Raw genomic sequence first — 20592 nt, 5'->3', positions numbered from 1 at the left:
TGAGCCCTTGAGAAATGCACCTTTAAATGATCTGAACGGGAGGCGGCTAAAACTCAACTTCCCCCTACCTCTCTCTCTCCCCGGCTTCACGCCAGGATTTGGGCAGAGAAATCTCTCTCCTTCCAAGCCTTTAGGGTTCAAAGGGGGGCCCAGCCGTGTGTCCTTCGCCAGGCCCCGGAATCTCCGGTAGGACGTCCCTGAGGCCCTGCCCGGGGCTCAGCAGGCAGCCGTCTGCGACCCCAGCCCGCGAGCGCTCCCGCGCGCTTTTCGGCGCACCCGCTGCCCACTGCGCATCCTTAGTCGGTCAGCGCCGACACCGTCTCCGCCCCACCCGGCCACCGCCCCGGCCCCTCCTGCTCCGGCCGCCCCACCCCAGCCGGCAGCGCCACGCCCACTGGGGGGGTCGGGGCAGGTCAGGGGCGCCCTCTCTCAGCCTCGCCATCGCTCGCCTGCAGCTCCCGTAGTCCCCGGGACCCCGAGCCGCGCCCGGCTCCCCTGCCCCGGCAGCCGCAGGCCCCGGGCCCGCCGCCCCTCCCGGGCGCCGCCCGCCGGGGCCGCCTCTGCAGCTGGCCGTGCCGCCGGCGCGCCCGCCGCCGCGCGCTGATTGGCTGGCCGCGGCCGGCGGCGGCGCTGAGTGGCCGGGAGGATTCGCTGGGTCAGGGCTGCAGAGGCGCTGGCGCACCGGCGGGAGCGGAGCCGCGGCGCGCTCGCCGGGGACGCCGGCCGCCCGCCCGCCCTTGTGAGCGAGCGGCCCCGGGCGTCCAGGGGTCCGCGCCGCCCTGGCCGCCATGTGCTCCCAGCTCTGGTTCCTGACGGACCGGCGCATCCGCGAGGACTACCCGCAGGTGCAGATCCTGCGCGCCCTCCGGCAGCGCTGCTCCGAGCAGGACGTGCGATTTCGGGCGGTGCTCATGGACCAGATCGCCGTCACCATCGTCGGCGGCCACCTCGGTGAGCGAGGCGGGCCCCGGGAGGGCGGGGGGCGCGCCGGGGTCCCCGACAGCCGGCCGGTGTGCGCGCTCACCTGGGCCTCCCCCAGACGAATCTCTTTCGGGCCCCACAAACCAGCCGCTCTCCCCCTGCAAGACCTCTCGGGGTTGGAGAAAACCCCTAACCTTGACAGCTTCTTTGAACCACCATCTGCCTGAGGCCAGGATTTGAGAACGTGATTTAATTTACTTGGGGGACTTTGTTTTGTGAGGAATCCAAATTCACCTGAAGCCCCCCGGGTGGTCTGAGGAAAATCAAGCTGCTAAACTCTAAATTTGCAAATTCTGCTTGCACCGATACCCTGTTTAGACTCTGAGATTTCTAGAAACCCACGCTAAATTTACAAAATTGCGATTAAGATGAATGTTTTTAAAAAGTTTTTTCTAGGAGTGTGCAAGCATCAGTAATGCCCTGTATAGAATATTATTCCCCAACAAGGAATCTACATATGGGGGAAATCTGAGAAAGATTAGAGTCGCCTCTTGAGTGTAAAGTGGGAGAGTAAACCTTTGATAGGTTTCTTTAACTCATCCTCCTCCCTAGAAGTGTTGAATTCTGATTCCAGAAAAGCCAGGGTTTCGGGTACAGACCATTCTGGCCTCATTGAGCACTACTGCTGTGTCCAAGAGACTTTCTTGGGTAAGCCATGGTTATCATCTGTTACCCTGACCTCAAAGGTTAAGTGTGTTTTTAGATATTCCTAATTATCCTTAATACAAGCTCTCTCTGATTTAGGAATCCATGATTTATTAGCCTTCTGCTGGCTTGCTGTTTGAGTGTCTCCAGTGCTTCACTTGAGATATCCAGCCATTTCAGGGGGTCCAGGATTCAAAGGGGTTTGGGCCCAGTTCAGGGTGCTTCTTGGGATACTATTCACATTATTTCAACTCTACGTAGTTAAATAGGCTCATAATTTGTTACTTTTCTTTGGCAGGAAAAGGAATTCCAAATTCTGAACAGACGACTTACAAGCGAGATTTTGAATATGACCTGTTTCTAAGTGGAATATATTTGTTATAGATCTTGCATCCATAAGTTTAAGGCCCTCATATGTAATTTCAGATTGTATATACTGTTGAAGAAATATACTGTAAACATTAGGTCCCTTAAATTTAAACTAAAACAATGTCTTTCAGACATAAAGGGTACTTCTCTCTATTCTTGATTTGCTAAAACTCACAGTTAGTTAATGCAGAACTAGATCCCTGAACAGGGAATCTGCAGACCCGTAGTCTTGTGACAGCTTTGCTATTTACAAGTATCTGGGCTTTGCTTTGGGCAAGTCACTTTATGTCTATGAACCTTAAGTTTCTCATTTATAAAATTAAGGTTAAAGTCCCTTAACCGCCTTTAAATTCCTCTGTTTCAGTACCATATATAAATTGGGTAATCTGTTATATTTTGCTGATCTAGATTAAGTACTTAATATATACAACTTTCCATCCCCAGGATGAATTTTTTTTGCTTATTTATTTATTCTGCAGTTAGTAAAGATTTCTTTTTAGAGATACAGTAACTGAAATTCCACATCATATTCCTATTATAGACCCATCATATATTCTGTAAAAAAGTAGGAAAATGCACTCCTTATCTAAAACATATTTATGTAATTTTTTATTATTTATTTATCTATTTAGAGACAGGCTCTCTTGTCCAGGCTGAGTGTGGTGGCACGATCATAGCTCACTGCAGCCTTGAACTCCTGGCCTTAAGGACAATCCTCCAGCCTTAGCCTCCCCAGTAGTTGGGACTATAGGCATGCATCACCATGCACGGCTAATTAAAAAGAAAAAATGGTTTTTTGTAGAGACAGGGTCTTACTGTGTTGCCCAGGCTGGTCTCAAACTACTGGCTGCAAGTGAGTCTCCTGCCTTGGCCTCCCAAAGGGCTGGGATTACAGGCGTGAGCCACCCCACTCAGCCCCATTTTCAAGAGTCAGTCCTAGGAAAAGAGAAAATTAAATTCTAATGCTACAGGAAATATTTCAACCCTTTTGTCTTAGATTTTAATGGAATTCGTGTGAAAATACCTCAACCTATTCAGAAACCAGGAGTTACTTGTTTTTAACTATAAGAAAATCTACACAGCTATTTGCCTGGTTGCTGGAGAAGTTGAAGACAGGTATTTTTTATGCAGTTTTAATTTTTTGTTAATTTAGAGGTAGCCACACACAAATCACAACACACAGAACAAACCTATTAGATCACCATTTATGTTGTCCAAAGCTGTCAAAAGATTTTTTTTTTTTGTGGAAATAGATTAATTAAAGCACAAGAAAGTGAGTTCCATGACAAGAGTGGCCTCATTTGCCTTGTTTAGTGCTGTAATAGTGACTAGAATAGTGTCTTGCACATAGCACTCAATAAATATTTTTGAATGAATAAAGAAATGAGCTCTATTTCCCAGTTTCTTCTAACGTCAAACTATAGAAAACTCTTGGCAATTTGCTGAGCCCAACTCATTTTCTGAAAACAATTCCAGAATTCACTTACTTTGAAATACAGAAATATGTAGTTACAATGAATGATATTGGTGTTATTTCCCATTTGAGAATTACAGAATGTGACAGCTGGAAAGGACTTTGAGATCATCCGTTCTAACTCCTTCATCTTATGAAGAAGAACCTGAGGCTCAAAGAGATGAAGTGACTTCCTCAATGCCATCCAGCTGGTTAGCAGCAAACCCACAGTAAAAACACCTGATTTCCTAATTCCCAGCCCAGTGATAATGGAATAAGTCTGCTTTAGGACATCTGCAACCTATAGTTCGTTTCTCAATAGATGTGCAATTGAACTGAATTGAATTAAATTGAGGCTAGTCAGTAACTTTGCAAAGTAATTTTATAGTTTAGGAAATTCAGGTATCACCTTTACAAAGCCTTGGTGTCTTCACTGCTTTCCATTGCTTCTTTAGGTTAGTGTAGGGATATGAGGAAGGAGCTGATTTGGTGCAGTGCCTCGGCCAATTGCTTAAATTCATTTCTGAGCTTTTCTCTCTGGAGGCTAGACAGAGCCCAAAGGTAGGGATTAGAATTTCAGGTTCTGTATGGATGTAGAATTCGACAAGAGATTAGAAGTTTTGAATTTCAAGATTCCAATGATTGTATTTTAAACAAGATTATACATGTTATCAGAAAATGCTATATACATGCAAGGTTTCATGAACATTATTTTTAATCTAGTTATCTACCCTATCCAGCATAGATTTGGGTGGGGAGACTACTAGGGAGAGGGAAGTGACCTTCAGGTGACTGAAGCAAGCCTGAAGAAAGCATCCTCCCCCTTCACTGTCTCCTGTAGCATTATGAAAAGCATATCCATCTCCATTTCTTTTTTAGAAACTGCAAGTTATTCATTCATTCCACAAATACTTTTTAATTATTCTTAACCCTAGGGATAAAGTGGTTGACGTGACACCGAAATGCACGTAGTCGTAGCAAAGCATATATGTTACTTACGATGTGCCAGCATAGGTTTAGGTCTTTTTACATATTAGCTCTTATAAATGCCAATAAGGGTATTTGGGCCCATAGTCTTGGCTGGGAGTTAGGACCAATAGTCAATAATTCTGGTATAAGGCTGGGCGTGGTGGCTCATGCCTGTAATCCTAGCACTCTGGGAGGCCGAGGTGGGAGAATCGCTCAAGGTCAGGAGTTCAAGACCAGCTTTAGCAAGAGCGAGACCCCGTCTCTACTAAAAATAGAAAGAAATTATCTGGACAACTAAAAATATATATACAAAAAAAATTAGCAGGGCATGGTGGCACATGCCTGTAGTCCCAGCTACTCGGGAGGCTGAGGCAGGAGGATTGCTTGAGCCCAGGAGTTTGAGGTTGCTGTGAGCTAGGCTGACGCCACGGCACTCTAGCCCAGGCAACAGAGCGAGACTCTGTCTCAAAAAAAAAAAATAAAATAAAAATAATAATAATTCTGGTCTAAATACTTTGTCTCCTCTCTTCTACTGTACTGCATCTATTGGTCTACACTGATTTCACTCAGCCCCTCTGTGACTTCAGGCCTTGCACTAAAATTCCCTTAGCTTGAGATGCCCATCTGGCCCCTCCCATGTGGTGAACTTTTATTCATCCTTCAAATCTAGTATAAGTCATTCATCTCTATAGAATCTGTCTTGAGCTCCCTTTCCTGTCCCCAAGTAATCGCTCTCTTCCATCTGCTGCGTTGTCCATACTTTTTATAGCACTCATCATATTTGATTATAATTTATTTGTAAGGTTTGTTTCCCCTCTCCCCCTGAAAGGCTGGGAATTCCTTAAATGTATGCCCCATAAGTGGTACACAGTAGGACTTCAGTTAATGTTAGTTGGATGTGCTTACTTTGGAAGCACATATACTAAAATTGGAACGGTACAGAGAAGATTAGCATGGCCTCTGCACAAGGATGATATGAAAATCTGTGAAGCATTCTATATTTTTTAAAAGGATAAAAAATTGTAAAAAAAAAAAAAATGTTAGTTGGATGACTGAGTAAAGTGCCTTAAAGGCTAATTTGAAGTATGTGAAGCTACTGTAATTAGCTTCTGGGTTTGGGAGATCATAATTGGATGTGGAAATGTTTTTGTGATGACCCATTATATGAGGACAGATTCACTAGTAAGAATTGGGTTCTTTGACCACCTGCAGTTCTATATGATTAGCTGGCTCAAGAAACAAGTATAGTTGCAAACTCAGGGACAGATACCAAAACAGATAAAATGTGTCTGACCTGGAAATGAGGTTATGTTACAGTTTGTCTCTTAGGAGCAGGATGATTCAGCATTCTTTCCCTTACTTTCAGAGCTAAAACCTTGTTGTCTATATGGCAATTTCTAGGTCAGGTTCTTTAAATCAAGATGTTCTAGGATCCTTTCATTTAGTTCTTTGTAGTGATAATATGAGTTAGATTTGAAAGGGTGGGGAGGCGGATCCTAACTAAATTTGTGTAAGGAAATAGTAGACTGCAGAAGGCAACAGAAGGTTCAGAGAGAAAGAATGGACTCCCATCACTGTGCAAGAAGACTCTAGCAGGACTCATGCTAACTTTCGTGAAGAGAGCTTGATCTTTAACCCCAGTTCCTGCTAAAGGCTCATGCCTGACACTTTGTTATCTGAATGATGATACTCTACAACACTAGTGGAAAGAAAAGTCAGAGAATGCATGTGGGAGCACCTACCATATGATATTTCCAAATTGTTTTAAGTGCTGCATGGTTCTGCTTTACTCCATAGGTCCACATTTATATCTGTGGGCTGACCTCAAGGGCTGAGGCCGGGTTTGGATGTTTAGTTTATGTTTCTAACAGTCGTTTTTAGGTACACCTCATGAACTGTGTTAGGAAGAGTTCTAGAACCAGTAGATTGGGATCCTTCATGGATCTCAAAGCCCTACTCCTAGATTTATGAACCACCTGTTGCTGCTACCAGAACACTCCCACCAAATTTGTTAGGCCTGCATGGTGGAGGGGGGCACAGCCATCACTCAGAGATGTCCGTGCCATCTGCACCCATCCATGCCTCCTTGTCACTCCCCTTACAAGCAGGGAGTGCGCTGAATCCAGGTACATCAGTGCCAGCCCCACCTCACTCTAGCCACTTCCCTGACCCTTCCACTGCCCTGAGAGACTTCACCTCATAAGCAGTTTATATTGTTTTAACACCTACAACATGATCTGAAATTCTCTATTTATTTCTATTTGCTCCTTTGCTATTAAAATGTAGCTCAAGACTCCACTATGAGAAAATGGTAAGATTAAATTACTTTGTGTTGAGGAACTAATAGGAATAATGATTCCTCATTCCTGTAACTCTGTTGTTAATACTTTAATATCTTTTATGTGTCTTAATCTTCTCCAGAATCCTATTCATTCATTCCATTCATTTATTTCGTTCAACAAATACTTACTGAGTGCCCATTTGTGCCAGGCATTGTGCTAGGCACTAGAGACATAATGGAGAGTAAGAACAGATGTGGTCTCTACCTTCATTATTATTATTTCATTCATTCATTCTGCCAACAAATATCTGTTGACTGCCTACTGTGTATAAGATACTGTTCCAGGCACCAGAATAGAACAGGCCGAAATCTCTGCCCCCAAGAATGTTATGTTCTAAATGGGAGAGATAGAATATAAACAAGGTAAGCAAAAAGTATAGTATTTTGGTGAAAGCAGCTAAGGAGGGATAGAACGTTTCTGGAGATGAGGGAGGGGATTGCAATTTTAGACAGGGTGGCTGGGTGGTCCTCACCCAGAAGATTATGTTTGAGTAAAGGCTTAAAGGCGATGAGGAAGCAAGCCGTTTAGATATCTGGAAGTAGAGTGGTCCAGGCATGAGGGAATGGCAAGGAGGCCAGTCTGGCAGAGTGAGCCTAGGGGTGGGCACTAGGAGAGGAGGTCAGACAGGTGGGTGGGGAGGGAACAGATACACAGAGTCTTGGGGGCCATTGAAGGACTTTGGCTTTACTCTGGATGAGCTAAGAATCCACTGAGTAGGGAAGTGACATGATCTGCCTGTGGTTCACAGGGTCTTTCTGGCTACCATGTTGAGAATAGACTGCTGGGGGCAAGGGCAGAAGCAGGGAGCTCGCTTAGAAAGTCATGGATACAATTCAGGTGAGAGGTGATTGTTGGGTTAGAATGATTTCAGGGGAGGAGGTGAAAAGCAACTTGGAATTGGGCATATTTTGAAAACAGAGTTGCCAGGATTTGCCTCCTGGAGCAGATGTTGAATGTGCAGGAAAGACTAGTCAAGGAGGACTCCAGAGTTTTTTGCCTGAGCGGCTAGAAGAATAAATATGCCATTTGCTCACATGGAAAGATGAGAGAGGAGTAGGTTTGGGCAGGTGATGAATATCAGGACTCAGTCTGAGATGCCGGTAAAACATCCAAGTGGAAATGTCAAGTAGGCAGTTTATGGTAGAGATTGGGCTTCAGGAGAAAGGCCTGACCTGGAGATATCAAAGTTGGAGCATCTCCATATACCTATCAAGAGAGACTAGAGATAGAAAAGAGAAGCGTCCAGGGACTGAACTCTGGGGCCCTCCAGTGCTCAGTGGTCAGGGAGAGGAGGAGGAACCAGCACAGAATCAGAGTGAAAGAACTGAAGAAATCCAAGAGAGTATGGGGTCCTAGAAGCCAAGTGAAGAAAATAGTTCAGGAAGGAAGATGTGATCAGACCATGTCCAATGTTGCTGGTAGATGAAGTAAGATGAGGAATGAAAATTGATTTAGCAATGTGGGTTTAGTATTAGTGGCCCTAGTAAGAGCAGTTTCAGTGAAGTGATAGAGCACAGTAAATATACAGTATTGGGAGTTTTGTTATAAAGGAGAGGTGAAACATAGGATGATAGCTCAAAGGGGAGAATTGAGAGGCTTTTCTTAAAGAAGGGAGAAATAACAGTATCCAATGCTGGCATGAATGATCCAATAGAGAGGGAGACATTGGTGATATAGGAGGGACAGGCAAATGGCAGGAGCAGCCTTATGTCGATGAGAAGGGTTGGTCTAAGCTAGGAGTGAGGACAGTTCAGCTATTATAAGAACAGAGAAGGTAACTAATATGTCACAGGTGCAGGTAGGTGAGTAGATGTGACAGTGGGCACTTATAGAGAAGTTCTTTTCTGATTATTTTAATTTCTTGCATTGAAATAGGGAGAATGAGAAGATGGGGGGAAGTAGTGAAGGTTTGAGATGAGAAGAGAAAGTGGGAAATAGGGTTGAGGTTGAATGAATGGACTAGGGAAATATAATAATTACCAGGCAGCATTAAGGGTTCCCTCAAGACAAGTCAGCAGGTTTGTGTATTTCTCCCCAGGTATGTTCCATTGCAAAGGAGGGTACATATGTAGACAGAGTTGGATTGGTCTGACCAGAATTCTGGTTTAGCTAAGTAAGAAATAGGTGCAAGGATTTGAGGGTCTCTGTAGGCAGTGATTATGGTGCTTGACTATGGAGTTTAAACAGGGTAAGAAGGGAAGTGAGGGTGTGAAGGGGGTGGGGGACAGTGAAAAGATAGGGGGATTCATGGATGATAGTTCCTGGTGGGATCAGAATAAGTTGAAGTTGGGGTACTAGAGGAAGCAAGTTGGAAAGATAGGAGATGGTGGTTAGAGATTGGAATTGTGACGATTGCATAGAGTCTAGAATGTAACCAGGAGTGGTGGCTGACGTGGGGTGGTGGACAAGATCCTCGGAGGAAAGGAGGTCAAGAAACTGAGAGGCCTGGGCATTGGAAGGATCCCTCATAGTGACATTGAAATCAGCAATATTTATGAACAAGTGGCAGTGAGTCAGGAGCTAAAGAGGGGATGTGACCCAGGGTCTGTAGATGACTTGCACAAGGAGGGGTGCCATGTGTTGTGTAGTCCGATGAGGGTCAGGCTGGATGTTTTAGGGAAGGGAGAAGGAGAATGGTCTGGAAGCCACAGTGAGGAGGAAGGAGGACATCGGTCCTACCGCTAGGCCCAGTAATCTGAGGTGAGAGGGAGAGAAAACAGCCATAGTTTGTGAGGGCAGTTGGGGATGCAGTGACGCTGGAGATGGGGTTCAGCTGAACTCAGAAAAAGAAGGAAGATGAAGGGAAGTCTCGCTGGAAAGGTTGGGGAGAAGGGGATTTGCTGCCCGTTCATTGAGTTCCAGAGGGCACAGTGGAGGTGGAAGGAGGGGAGGTGGGATTAGAAAAGGCAATGTCAGAGCCATGTGGGGCCCAGAGTCCAGGGAAATGACAGGGCTTTGGAGACAGAGTCTTGGGTGACTGATCTGAACAGGGGTAAAGGACTTGCTGAGATTGGTCTTCATGGTCGAAAAAAGATTGTGTTGGTGAGGGGGTGGGAGAGGTGAGGGAGGAAGGTTTGCCAAGTTCTGGGGCCCTTCCATTTGACAGAAGAGGAAACTGAGACCCAGAGAAATTTTTGTGTATTGCCAAAGTAAATGACAGCAAGGAATTAAATCAGGTTTCTGACTTGAGGACCAATACTTTATCGACTTTGTCATAATTGCGTTTCATCTCATGTTGTTTTGACTTCTTGAAATACCTTTCCAGGTACTTACTTTAGCCCTGAGATATTTCTGACCTCAGTGCTTACAAGATGCCATGCCTTTACTATCATTTTGTTTCTGAGACGTAGATGAGTTTATTCATTTTATACATTTCCTTAGAGCCCAGAGGCACTATGAGTGAACATCTCCTTTCTGAAACTTTCCTTGATTCTCTCTCCCCAGGCAGAGATAATCATCTTAGCTGTTTCCTCCTCCTTTGCTGTCATTGTACCCTGATACATAGGACAGGCCTGTTAGAGCACTTGGCACATTCTGTTATAGTCAGTCAGCTCCTCTCCCCACCCCTGCCCAACAAGACTGATAGTTCTTATTACCTAGGTGCTCTGCATAGAGCATTAATGGCATTAGTAACAGTTGTGCGTTGTCTTTCTTCTTAAATCCCAGGGATAATGTTTGTTTCACTCACACCTCTCAACCTCCATGGCTAGCCCGAAGGAGAAGGTGCCTGTTCCTTAGCTGTCAGTGGCCCACCCAAGTCCCTTCAGTTTTTTACCATTTTGACTGCATGCCCTCCCCCCCACTTCTAACCACCAGCACCTGCACCTCTGTCTGGGGCTCTCCCTGGTCATTGGTGCCTACTTTGCCCACCCATGCATGGCAAGCCAGAAGGGCCAGGGAATTAGCACCATGCCCCTGGAGTGGCCTTAACCAGACTGAGTAGATGTATAAAAATTCTTAATTGCCAGCTCCCTCGCCCCTTGGGTGGAGTGTCTGAGGTGCGTGTGCTGGTGATCTGGTGAGCCATTTCTAGAGCTCCTCCACAGGTTCAGCTCTGGTTGCTGCAGGTGGTGACTCACGTGGTAATACACCTTTTGTTGGCCACATTCCCTTGTCTACTCCCCTACTACTGTTTTCTGAATTTACTACCCAAATGGAGTATTTGCACTTAAATCCTTGCCTCAGAATGTGCTTCTTGGGAAACTCAAACTAACACTGGGTTTGGCTGAAAGTAGGTGCTAAATGAATATTCACTGAAGGAATACCTGAAACAATAAGTGTGTTTTATGAGTGAACGAATGCGGGAATGATTAAATATTTAAGTTGTGTCTCTTTCTCCATGAGGGAAGTATAAGCTCCTGGTAGGCAGGGACCACCTGGTTCATCTTTGTATTCATGTTTAATAGTATTTCTGATTCATACCACCAGTTCAATAAAGGTTGGATTGAATTAAATGACCTCAAAATAGCAGTTGGTGGAAAGAGAAAATGGTCCCATAAATGACTATGGGTTTTAACGAGGTGGAGGTGAGACTTCTATGGACGCTGTAACAAATACTTTAAAAGTGAAGGAGGAGTGGAGATAGCATCTACTCATTAAGAATAAAAATAACTGGCCAGGCGTGGTGGCTCATGCCTTAATCTCAGCACTTTGGGAGGCCAAGGTGGGAGGATTGCTTGAGACCAGGAGTTTGAGAGCAGCCTGGGCAACATAGCAAGACCCTGTCTCTACAAAAAAATTAAAAAAATAGCTGGGTGTAGTGGCATGCTCCTGTAGTCCCAGCTACTAGGGAGGCTAAGGTGAGAGGATTGCTTGAGCCCAAGGGTTTGAGGCTGCAGTGAGCGATGATCATGACACTGCACTCCAGTCTAGGCAACAGAGTGAGACCCCATCTCTAAACAAAAAAGAGTAAAAATAACTTCCTTATGAGAAAATTCTGGAGCTGTCGTAGAAAGAAATGAGGGAAAACCTGGAGAATGTTGGAGATGAGCCAGATCATGTTTGGATGACACATCTTCCTCCTAACACAACAAGATCATCTGAAGTGCTGAGTGGATTATCCACTTTATTGTTGATTCCTTTTTGGCAACTTTTAGAGTTTCACTATCAGCCACCGTTACATGATCCTGCTAAAATAAATGATTCTAAAAGCTGCCATAAGTAAGGTGCTTGTTTGCTCTCATGCTAAAATATCCTGCTGTTTTCTTATTTCTGCAGCTTGCTTTGTACATGAAGGTTTTCCTAGCATACTAGAATCCAGTTTAGTGTCAAAACTTACTTTTGTGAATCCAAGGATGTATGCATGTGCACAGATTGGGAGGGTGGTGACTCATCATGCATCAGTTTTGTGTAAATACAAAGACATTTACAGTCAAATCTATTCCAAGGATCTGTATTATAAGATGTCTTTAATTTAAATGAGATAATATATGTGAAAGTTCATAGCAAAGAACCAAAAACACAACAGATGCTCAATAAAAATGTTAGCTGAATTCAAATCTGAATTATAGCACCTTTTATTATTCATCCTTCTCCTTCCCTCCATTAATATGAATGATTGAGAATGGTTTTTAAGTTTTAGAACCCTACTTTCCAGTAATCATTTGCTCATTTCTAAGGCCATTTTTCTTTATTATAAAGTACATTTCTTTGCTATTGCACATACAAATGCAAAAGTCTAGTTTTGTAGAATTTAACTTAATTTAACCCAATATATGGGTTAGAAAAAAACAGACCCAATTCTTTGGGAAACATTATCCCAGTCTTCTATATCTTGTTTTTAATTCATTAAAGTATTTCCGAATATAAATAGTTCAAAAAAATCAAAACACAATTACCCCTGAAAGTAGATTATTCTTTTTAATGTGGAGAAAATATTGTTTGGGTTTCAAAAAGTTGATTTAGACTAGGTTGGCAATTGGTCACTGTACTAACTAGTTTGGGGTCTGTTCTTTTTTCCACTGCTTAGTCTGGGATCTGTTCTTTTTTCCACTACTATCTTATTGACCTGTTTGGGGACAGAGTGATCATTTTAGTTTTAAAAAAAGTGATTTGAGGCTAAACATAGTAAATCTCAAGTCCAACGTGGGAGTCTGCAAGACATCCTAGAGATAACTCAGCTGCCTCCCCAAGTTAAGGTGACACCCAAGAGCACCAGGGCACTTAATCACATGGAATCCCTTGTTATTGGAGGGCAAGAGCCTCTCATCGTGGAGGGCTTTCCTTCCGTTTCCTGGCAGCCAAGCAGAGCCCTGTCTTCCTTGGTGTCCTGCATCTGCTTCTCATGCCCTTGACATGAGGCTTGTAGAAATGTTAAGGATCCTGGGGAAGGTGACACATTAAGCTCCATCCTGTGTTAGGTTTATCAGGTCCTTTCCTGAGAGGCAATGTTAATGCGGAAAGTGAGCAGAGATTACTTAAGTGGTTAAAGGTGTCAGAGGTCACAGGCAGGTCTGCCAAGGGCCAGCCTTAAACCCAACTGGTCCTTGGCCATGGCTGTGTGGAACTGCTGTTCCTGCTGAAGCCACCATGAGCAGAAGCCTCGAGTCTACTTCTAGAAATGTGACGGGGAAGGCATTCAGAATGAGCAGGGGGCAAGTGAAGTTGCCCACAGCAAGAGTGTCAGAGCTATGTCAGTGGGCAAAGATGTAATTAGTTTTGCGGCTGCATCCCTACACATGTTATGGCCCTCTTGGCACAGGGCTGGACGGCCAGCTCAGAGTCAGACACTAGACCTGTCTAGCTGCTTGGTAGAGCCTTTTGGGCTACACTTTAACCCATTCCATTCTTCATTTGTTAAAGGATTCAGTTGGAATGAGCCAGGCCCAAAGATTTACCTTTGGAGAAGAGAGATGAAGTCCTGGTAAGACTTCCTAGGTCTATGTGAATCTGCTTGTTGAGGCTGAGCTGTCTCTGTCCACTTGTGGTTGGTATTTCCAGAAATGACTGAATTCTTCCCATTCAGAAGTTTAACTGTTTGTCTGTGGTCTCATGTTGGGATTTGAAAGCCAGATGTTTTTGCTGCTTCTCATTTTTCTAGGTCACTTTTCTGTTGCAAAGCCATTTTTCTCATCAGGTGGTAAAAATCTCCATAAATTGTCCTACCTTGCTTAGTAGAATGTCTGTGTAATAATAATGCCAGTGCCTTACATATATATAGTATTTTATAGTTTTCAAAGCATTTTTACATATATTATCTCACTATGTAATGTTGTCCTGGGCGTTCTGTATTTACTCACCATTTTCACCAACTTGAATACTTCTCTTTCTTTCTTCTCTTACCACTTGAGGATACTACATAGGGTTTACTTCCCCCCCTTTTCATATTACTTTACCCTTTCATATTACTTTCCCCAGGGGCTATAAGTGGCAAAAGAAGTTTTCAAAGAACAGTGAAAGCGTATGTAAATGGTACTGTTTTTTGATGGCAAACTAAAGATAACCTGTATGTTCTTCCTGACTCATCCCTGAGAATTATGTTCCAGTTCCTTGGGTTCACACTATCAGCAGAAGTACTGAAAACAATTTATTGTAATGATTACACCTATTCTCACCCTGCCTTTTTTAATCCGTGAAACATCTAGAATAAGGGGAAAGTGTGCTAGTTAGAGCCATGTAGTAATTTTGTGGGTGTTTTGTTTTTCATTTTTGTGTTTAGAGCATTTGTATTGATATTATTCATCATCTAATGGAGAAATTGTAACTTCACTAGCACCTTTTGTTTTCTTGGAATTATATGGTTATGCAGTATAATATCAGTTATGAAATAGAAGGTGCTTTGGGTTAAATCCTATAAGGTGGTTCTGTAAAGTGTGTTTTCAAGGTTTTCTTTAGAGCATTTTAGAGACCCTTTTAAGGTTCATAAGGCAAACCAAGTCATTCCTTGAACTTAGTTCTGATTGCCCTACTCATCCTATTTCCTGTCTCCGTCATTCCCTCCCCAGATGCCGGGTGCACTGTAGACACCTAGGTAAGTACTTGGAGTAATACAAGCCATAGGATGCCAGGGCTAAAAGGGACCAAGTGAGTTGCTGCTAGCCCCTCTGACCTTTGCATTCTCTCTGTACCACCCTTGAGTGACCAGTGAGCCTCAGCCCATTACATGCTAAGGGAGTGGAAAAGTATCCCTTTCGTTGAGCCCAAATCTGTCTCGCTGTAGCTTTCATCCAATTCAACAAACAAGGAGTGGCTGCTGTGCACCAGGCACTAATCTAGGGCCTGAGTTTATAGCAGTGAACAGAGACAAAATAATGCTTTTGTGGATAGCTCTATCTCTTAGAGTCATAGAAGACAAAACAAATAAGTCTTCTGCACTGAAGCCTTTAAGAAATTTGAAGACTGTGCTCATGTTCTTCTGAGTCTTCACTTTAAGCTAATACTCCCAACAAACCCAGCGTCATACAGCTTCAGGTCTTTTCACTATATAAATGCATTCTAGTTTTGTTTAATATTGAGCTGATTTTAGTAGATTGGTTTTCTTAAGGTTTTTTGTTATAAAGGTAATATGTACTTGGAGAAATTTCAGAATGTATAGATAAGTATAAAATATAAAGAAGAAATTACCTGTACTCCCATTACCCACTGTTAAAATGTTGGTATATTTCCTTCCAGCCATTTTCAACTTGTGTCTGTTTATGTAGTTGAGATCATAATGCATTATTTATAATTTTGTATCTTTGTTTTTCACTTCACATTGACATTTGTGCTTTTATTATATTGGTAGAAATCACTTAAATGGTTGCATGATGTTCCAGTCAGATAAACTTTTAAAGGTTAAGTCATAAAAGAATGGAAGGGATTCCTAAAACGGGCTACACTGTTTCCTTTTCATTAGCTTTCGGCCTCCTAAGGCACCACACTTTGAATAGTACTAGTCCTAATAGAGGGAAAGTGCTAGACTCCATATCTCCTACGGATTCTTCTAACTTGGATTATTCTTTATATGCTGCTTTTTTCCTGTTCATTCCTTTGTGTTTCCTCATGATCATGCTCTGCCCATTTGTTTGAAGTGTAGGGTTGCCTGTAGTTTTCTTGTTACGCTGGAACGTCCAGATGGTTGTTTTTGAGGCTCCGTTCCTGCTAGGTTCAGTCTTAAGGAGTCTGTTGGAACCAGTTCTGCTGGTGGACTAACGATGGCAAGCACAGCACTCACCTTTGTCCTTGGATTGCAGGCCTCCAGCTGAACCAGAAGGCCCTCACCACCTTCCCAGACGTGGTGCTCGTGCGGGTGCCCACACCCTCAGTGCAGTCGGACAGCGACATCACTGTCCTGCGACATCTGGAGAAGCTGGGCTGCCGCTTGGTCAACCGCCCACAAAGCATCTTAAATTGCATCAACAAATTCTGGACATTCCAGGAACTGGCTGGACATGGGGTCCCCATGCCAGACACCTTCTCTTATGGTAAGTCTCCTTGAAATACAGTTGGAATTTATCTTCCTAAACCACCTGCATCTCTCTATTTTCTTTCCCCAGAAGCCTTCTGGTATCTCTTGCTGCTTTTCAATATGAGTGTGTTGCAAAAAATTGAGTCTTTATCCTGCCCATTCTTTCTGTCTGAAATGCCTTTGCTTCTTTCTCTCTGTAAGTCATTCATTAAATATGTATCTAGTAAATACTATGTGCCAGCCACCATACTAGGCATTGGGATACAGCAGTAAGGGAATCTTGCCCTCAAGGCATTCCTAGTTCATGAGGGGCAGAGGACAACAACTAAACAGACAATTTCAGTGCAGTGTGATAGTGTCTCCATAAGAGTTAGTGCCGGGTGGTGCATGAATACATAGGAGAGCTCCTAATGGAGTTTAGACATTGAGGAAGACTTCCTAAAAGAGATAACATCTAACTAACCTGAAGTTAACCAGCTAAACAAAGGGGGGTGGGGAGTGATCTAAGCAGAGAGCAGAATATAAAGGTGAGACACAACATGACCTGTTGGTGGTGTCATGAGTAATTCCTCCAGTGTTAAGGGAGAGAGAGTTAAGATATAAGGCTGGAGAGATAAGGATGTGGCATATATAGCATGTGAACGAGATCAGGGTTCATCCTGAGATTAACAGGAAGTTATGGGAGGGCTTTAATCAGGGAGGGTGGCCTGATCAGAGTTATAGTTCAGAAGGTCACTTTGGTCCTACTGTGGAAAAGGAATTGGACAGGGGTAGAAATGGGATCAGTAGTGGTAGGTGTTTAAAATAATGCAAATAAGCAATGATTGGCTAAATTAATAGTAAGAATGAAGATGGGTAAACAAATTCAGGAATTAGGAAGGAAATAGAAATAATAAGACATGATAATTGATTGGATATGGAAAGAAAAATCAAGGGTGACTCTGATTTGGGCAGCCAGAGGTGAAAGCAAACATTTACTTAGACTAGAAACATGGGAGGGGAGAAGCTGATTGGTGGGTAGGGGTGAGGGGTTGTGGGGGAGAGATGATTTCAATTTGGAACATGTTGTTTGAGATGTGTGTAGTATATACAAGTACAAATATTCAGTAGGCAGCAGGTAAAAGGATCTGGAGTTTCTGAAAGAAATGCAGACTAGGGAAGAGGGGTTGGAGGCCTTCATTATGTTAGGTGAAGTCACAGGAATGGATGAGTATTCAGGGGGAATATGTAGAATGAAAAAAGAGGGCTGAATGATACACTTAAAAGGTTAAAATGGTAAATTTTACATTATGTATATTTTACTACAATAAAGAAATAAAATTTAGAAAGAAGGGGAAAGAGTAGAGGAAGAGGAACCTATTAAAGACACTAAGCAGGACCAGCTTGAGAGGTGAGAAGAGAAAGAAGAGAGATTAACAGGAGCCAGTGGAGACAGTATTCCAAGAAGTATGCCGTAACCAAAAGTATCGTGTGATTCCAAAAGGACAAGTATCATTAGCACCGAGATGTGTGTGTTAGATTTAATGAAGGCAGCTTTGCTTTAGTCGTGGGGAAAGGAGCCAGATTGACAGGGGGTGAGGAAAGGAGTGGAAAGTAAGGAAATGGAAACAGCGAGTTTCTATAACTCTTACAGGTAGTTTATGGTAGGGATGCAAAGTTGCAGTTAAGGGGCCGGGCGCGGTGGCTCACGCCTGTAATCCTAGCACTCTGGAAGGCCGAGGTGGGCAGATCGTTTGAGCTCAGGAGTTTTAGACCAGCCTGAGCAAGAGCGAGACCCCGTCTCTACTAAAAATAGAAAGAAGTTAGCTGGACAACTAAAAATATATAGAAAAAATTAGCCGGGCATGGTGGTGCATGCCTGTAGTCCCAGCTACTCGGGAGGCTGAGGCAGGAGGCTTGCTTGAGCCCAGGTGTTTGAGGTTGCTGTGAGCTAGGCTGATGCCACAGCACTCTAACCTGGGCAACAGAGTGAGACTCCATCTCAAAAAAAAACCTAAAAAAAACAAAGTTGCAGTTAAGGGATGATGCAAGGTCAAGGAACAGGGACTCTGTTTAAGAGGGGAAAGAACTGAGCATGTTGTAAATGCGGATGAAATTAGGAACTGAGAGGTTGAAAGTATCACAGGGGACACTGTGATCGTACAAGATCCCTGAGAAGGTGAGAAAGAAAAGGGGTCCAAAGCACAGGGTCAGGGATGGCCTTAGATTAGGAGGACCTCTCTCTCACTGTACTGTAAGGAAAGGAAAAAAGGATGGCTAGAGAGGAATTAAGTTTATCAGCAGGAAATTGGGAGTTCCCTTCATATAAAACGTCCTCTTCGTGCAGGTGCCTCTTCATTTTTTAATCATTAGCACTTGTCTGCACAAGACAGGTCTTGTCAGTATTCTAGAGTATTTTGCTTTGCAAAATGAACTATATGTGCCATCTGTGGTTGGCAGAATAATGGTCCCCACAAAAATGGCCATGTCCTAATCTCTGGAACCTATGAGTATGTTTGGTTACGTGGCAAAAAGAGAATTAAGGTAGCAGGTGGAGTTAAGGTTGCTAATCAGATGACTTAAGGAGATTATCGTAAATTATCCAGGTGGGCCCAATGTATTATAATAAGTGTCCTTAAAAGTGGAAGAGGGAGGGAGAAGAGACTCAGAGGGAGACATGACTATGGAAGAAGATCAAAGTGATGAGATTGAGAACTCTACCTGCCATTGCTGCCTTTGAAGATGGAAGGGAGCATGAGCTCTAGAGGCTGGAAAAGGCAAGGAAGCAGATCCTCTAGGGCCTCAAAAAAAGAATGCAACCTCCTTACGCTTTGATTTTAGCCCAGTGAGACCTGTGTTGGACTTCTAACAACAGAACTGTAAGACAATAGATTTGTGTGTTGTTTAAACCAACTTGTTGGTAATGTGCTACAGCAGCAATAGAAAACTAGTACAGCACTGTAGCCACAAAATGCATCTATCTAGCACATTTTTGCAAGCTAGGAAGTAAACCAAAAGGACCTCTGAGCAGGCCAAATATGTCACAAAACCCATTCACTGAACAAATGGGAAAGCTCTTCAGACACCTACCTGGTACCAAATTTCCCCTGTGCTGGAAAAATCATCTCACAAGTTGTTTTGTTCTTTCTAAGCCCATAGCAAAGATAAGCAGAAAGAGAGGCTTCTGCTCTATACGGACAGCAAATGTCAGTTGGCATCTGACAGCAAGGATGTGACAAACCTTTAGAAACAACTAGGAAGCACACATTAAATAAAGGGCAAATGAAGTCTCCAAAGGCTTTATGGTACAGTCATTAATGTTCATGACATTGACTCGAAGTTATGAAGAAAAAGTTATGTTCAATAGTATACATAAGGAATCAAGGAAGTTTGTAAAACAATTTAGAAAGGGTTGTGTTTTTTTTTTGTTTGCTTGTTTTGTTTTGTTTTGTTTTGTTTTTTGCGACAGGGTCTTACTCTGTTGCCTGGGGTAGAGTGCAGTGGTGTGCTCATAGCTCACTGCAGCCTCAAACACCTGGCCTCAAGTGATCCTCCTGCCTCAGCCTCCTTTATAGCTGGGACTACTGATGCATGCCACCATGCCTGGCAAATTTTTCTATTTTTGTTTTTTTGTAGAGATAGGACCTTGCTATTGCCCAGGCTTGTCTTGAGCTCCTGGGCTCAAGTGATCCTCCCACCTGAGCCTCCCAAAGTACTACAATTATAGGCATGAACCACTGTACTTGGCAATTTAGAAAGATTTTCATGCACGTTATTATTCATATTTTTAAAATTAAGGCTTAAAGAGGTCTATAGTGAAGTCAGTTCAGGCTTTAGAGTCATAACTTTGGGTGAGACAAATCCCCAGGCTTGGTTTCTTGGAGTACTGGTTTTCTATTTCTGCATAACAAACTACTAAAAACTGAGCAGCTTAAAATAACACCCATGATTATCTCATACTTTCTGTAGGTCAGCAGTCCAGCCACAGCATGACGGGTTCTCTGTTTAGGTCTCACAAGGCTGAAATCAAGGTGTCAGCTGGGGCTGTGGTCTCATCTGAGATTTGAGGTCATCGTCTAAGCCTGCTGGTTGTTGGCATCCAGTTCCTTGCAGTCGTAGGACTGAGGTCCCCACTTCCTTGCTGGCCATCACCAGGGCCATTCTCAGCTCCTAGAGGCTGCCCTCTGTTCTCTGCCACGTGGCCTTCTCCACAATGTGGCAGTTTGCTCCTTCAAAGCCAGCAGAAGAGTCTCTCTGACACTTCACCTTTTTTAAAGGGCTCACCTGACAGATCAGGCCCACCAAGGATCATCTTCCTTTTGATTAACTCAGTCAACTGATTAATGACCTAATCAAAGGCATGATATCCCATCATATTCAGTGGTCCCTTCCACACTCAAGAGAGGGGATTGGCCGGGCGTGGTGGCTCACGCCTGTAATCCTAGCACTCTGGGAGGCTGAGGCGGGTG

General features: G+C 43.6%; 1 protein-coding gene and 1 non-coding gene across 2 annotated transcripts in view; both read left to right on the top strand.

The window, feature by feature from the left end:
* The first annotated feature begins 677 nt into the window (after positions 1-677).
* RIMKLA (ribosomal modification protein rimK like family member A) overlaps positions 678-20592 on the top strand; it is a 29636-nt gene continuing 9721 nt past the window's right edge. The window contains exons 1-2 of the mRNA XM_045545721.1: positions 678-951; positions 15930-16160. Coding sequence (XP_045401677.1) covers positions 789-951; positions 15930-16160 — 394 coding nt within the window. The 5' untranslated portion in view covers positions 678-788. The remainder of the gene's footprint in view (positions 952-15929; positions 16161-20592) is intronic.
* On the top strand, positions 5316-5422 carry LOC123636135. The gene has a single exon (XR_006734346.1). It is a non-coding gene; the product is annotated as a U6 spliceosomal RNA (small nuclear RNA).

Source organism: Lemur catta, chromosome 3 (assembly GCF_020740605.2).
Source record: "Lemur catta isolate mLemCat1 chromosome 3, mLemCat1.pri, whole genome shotgun sequence".
Classification (NCBI taxonomy): domain Eukaryota; kingdom Metazoa; phylum Chordata; class Mammalia; order Primates; family Lemuridae; genus Lemur; species Lemur catta.
Note: the sequence above shows the minus strand (reverse complement) of the source record. Positions and strands in the feature narration are given on the sequence as shown.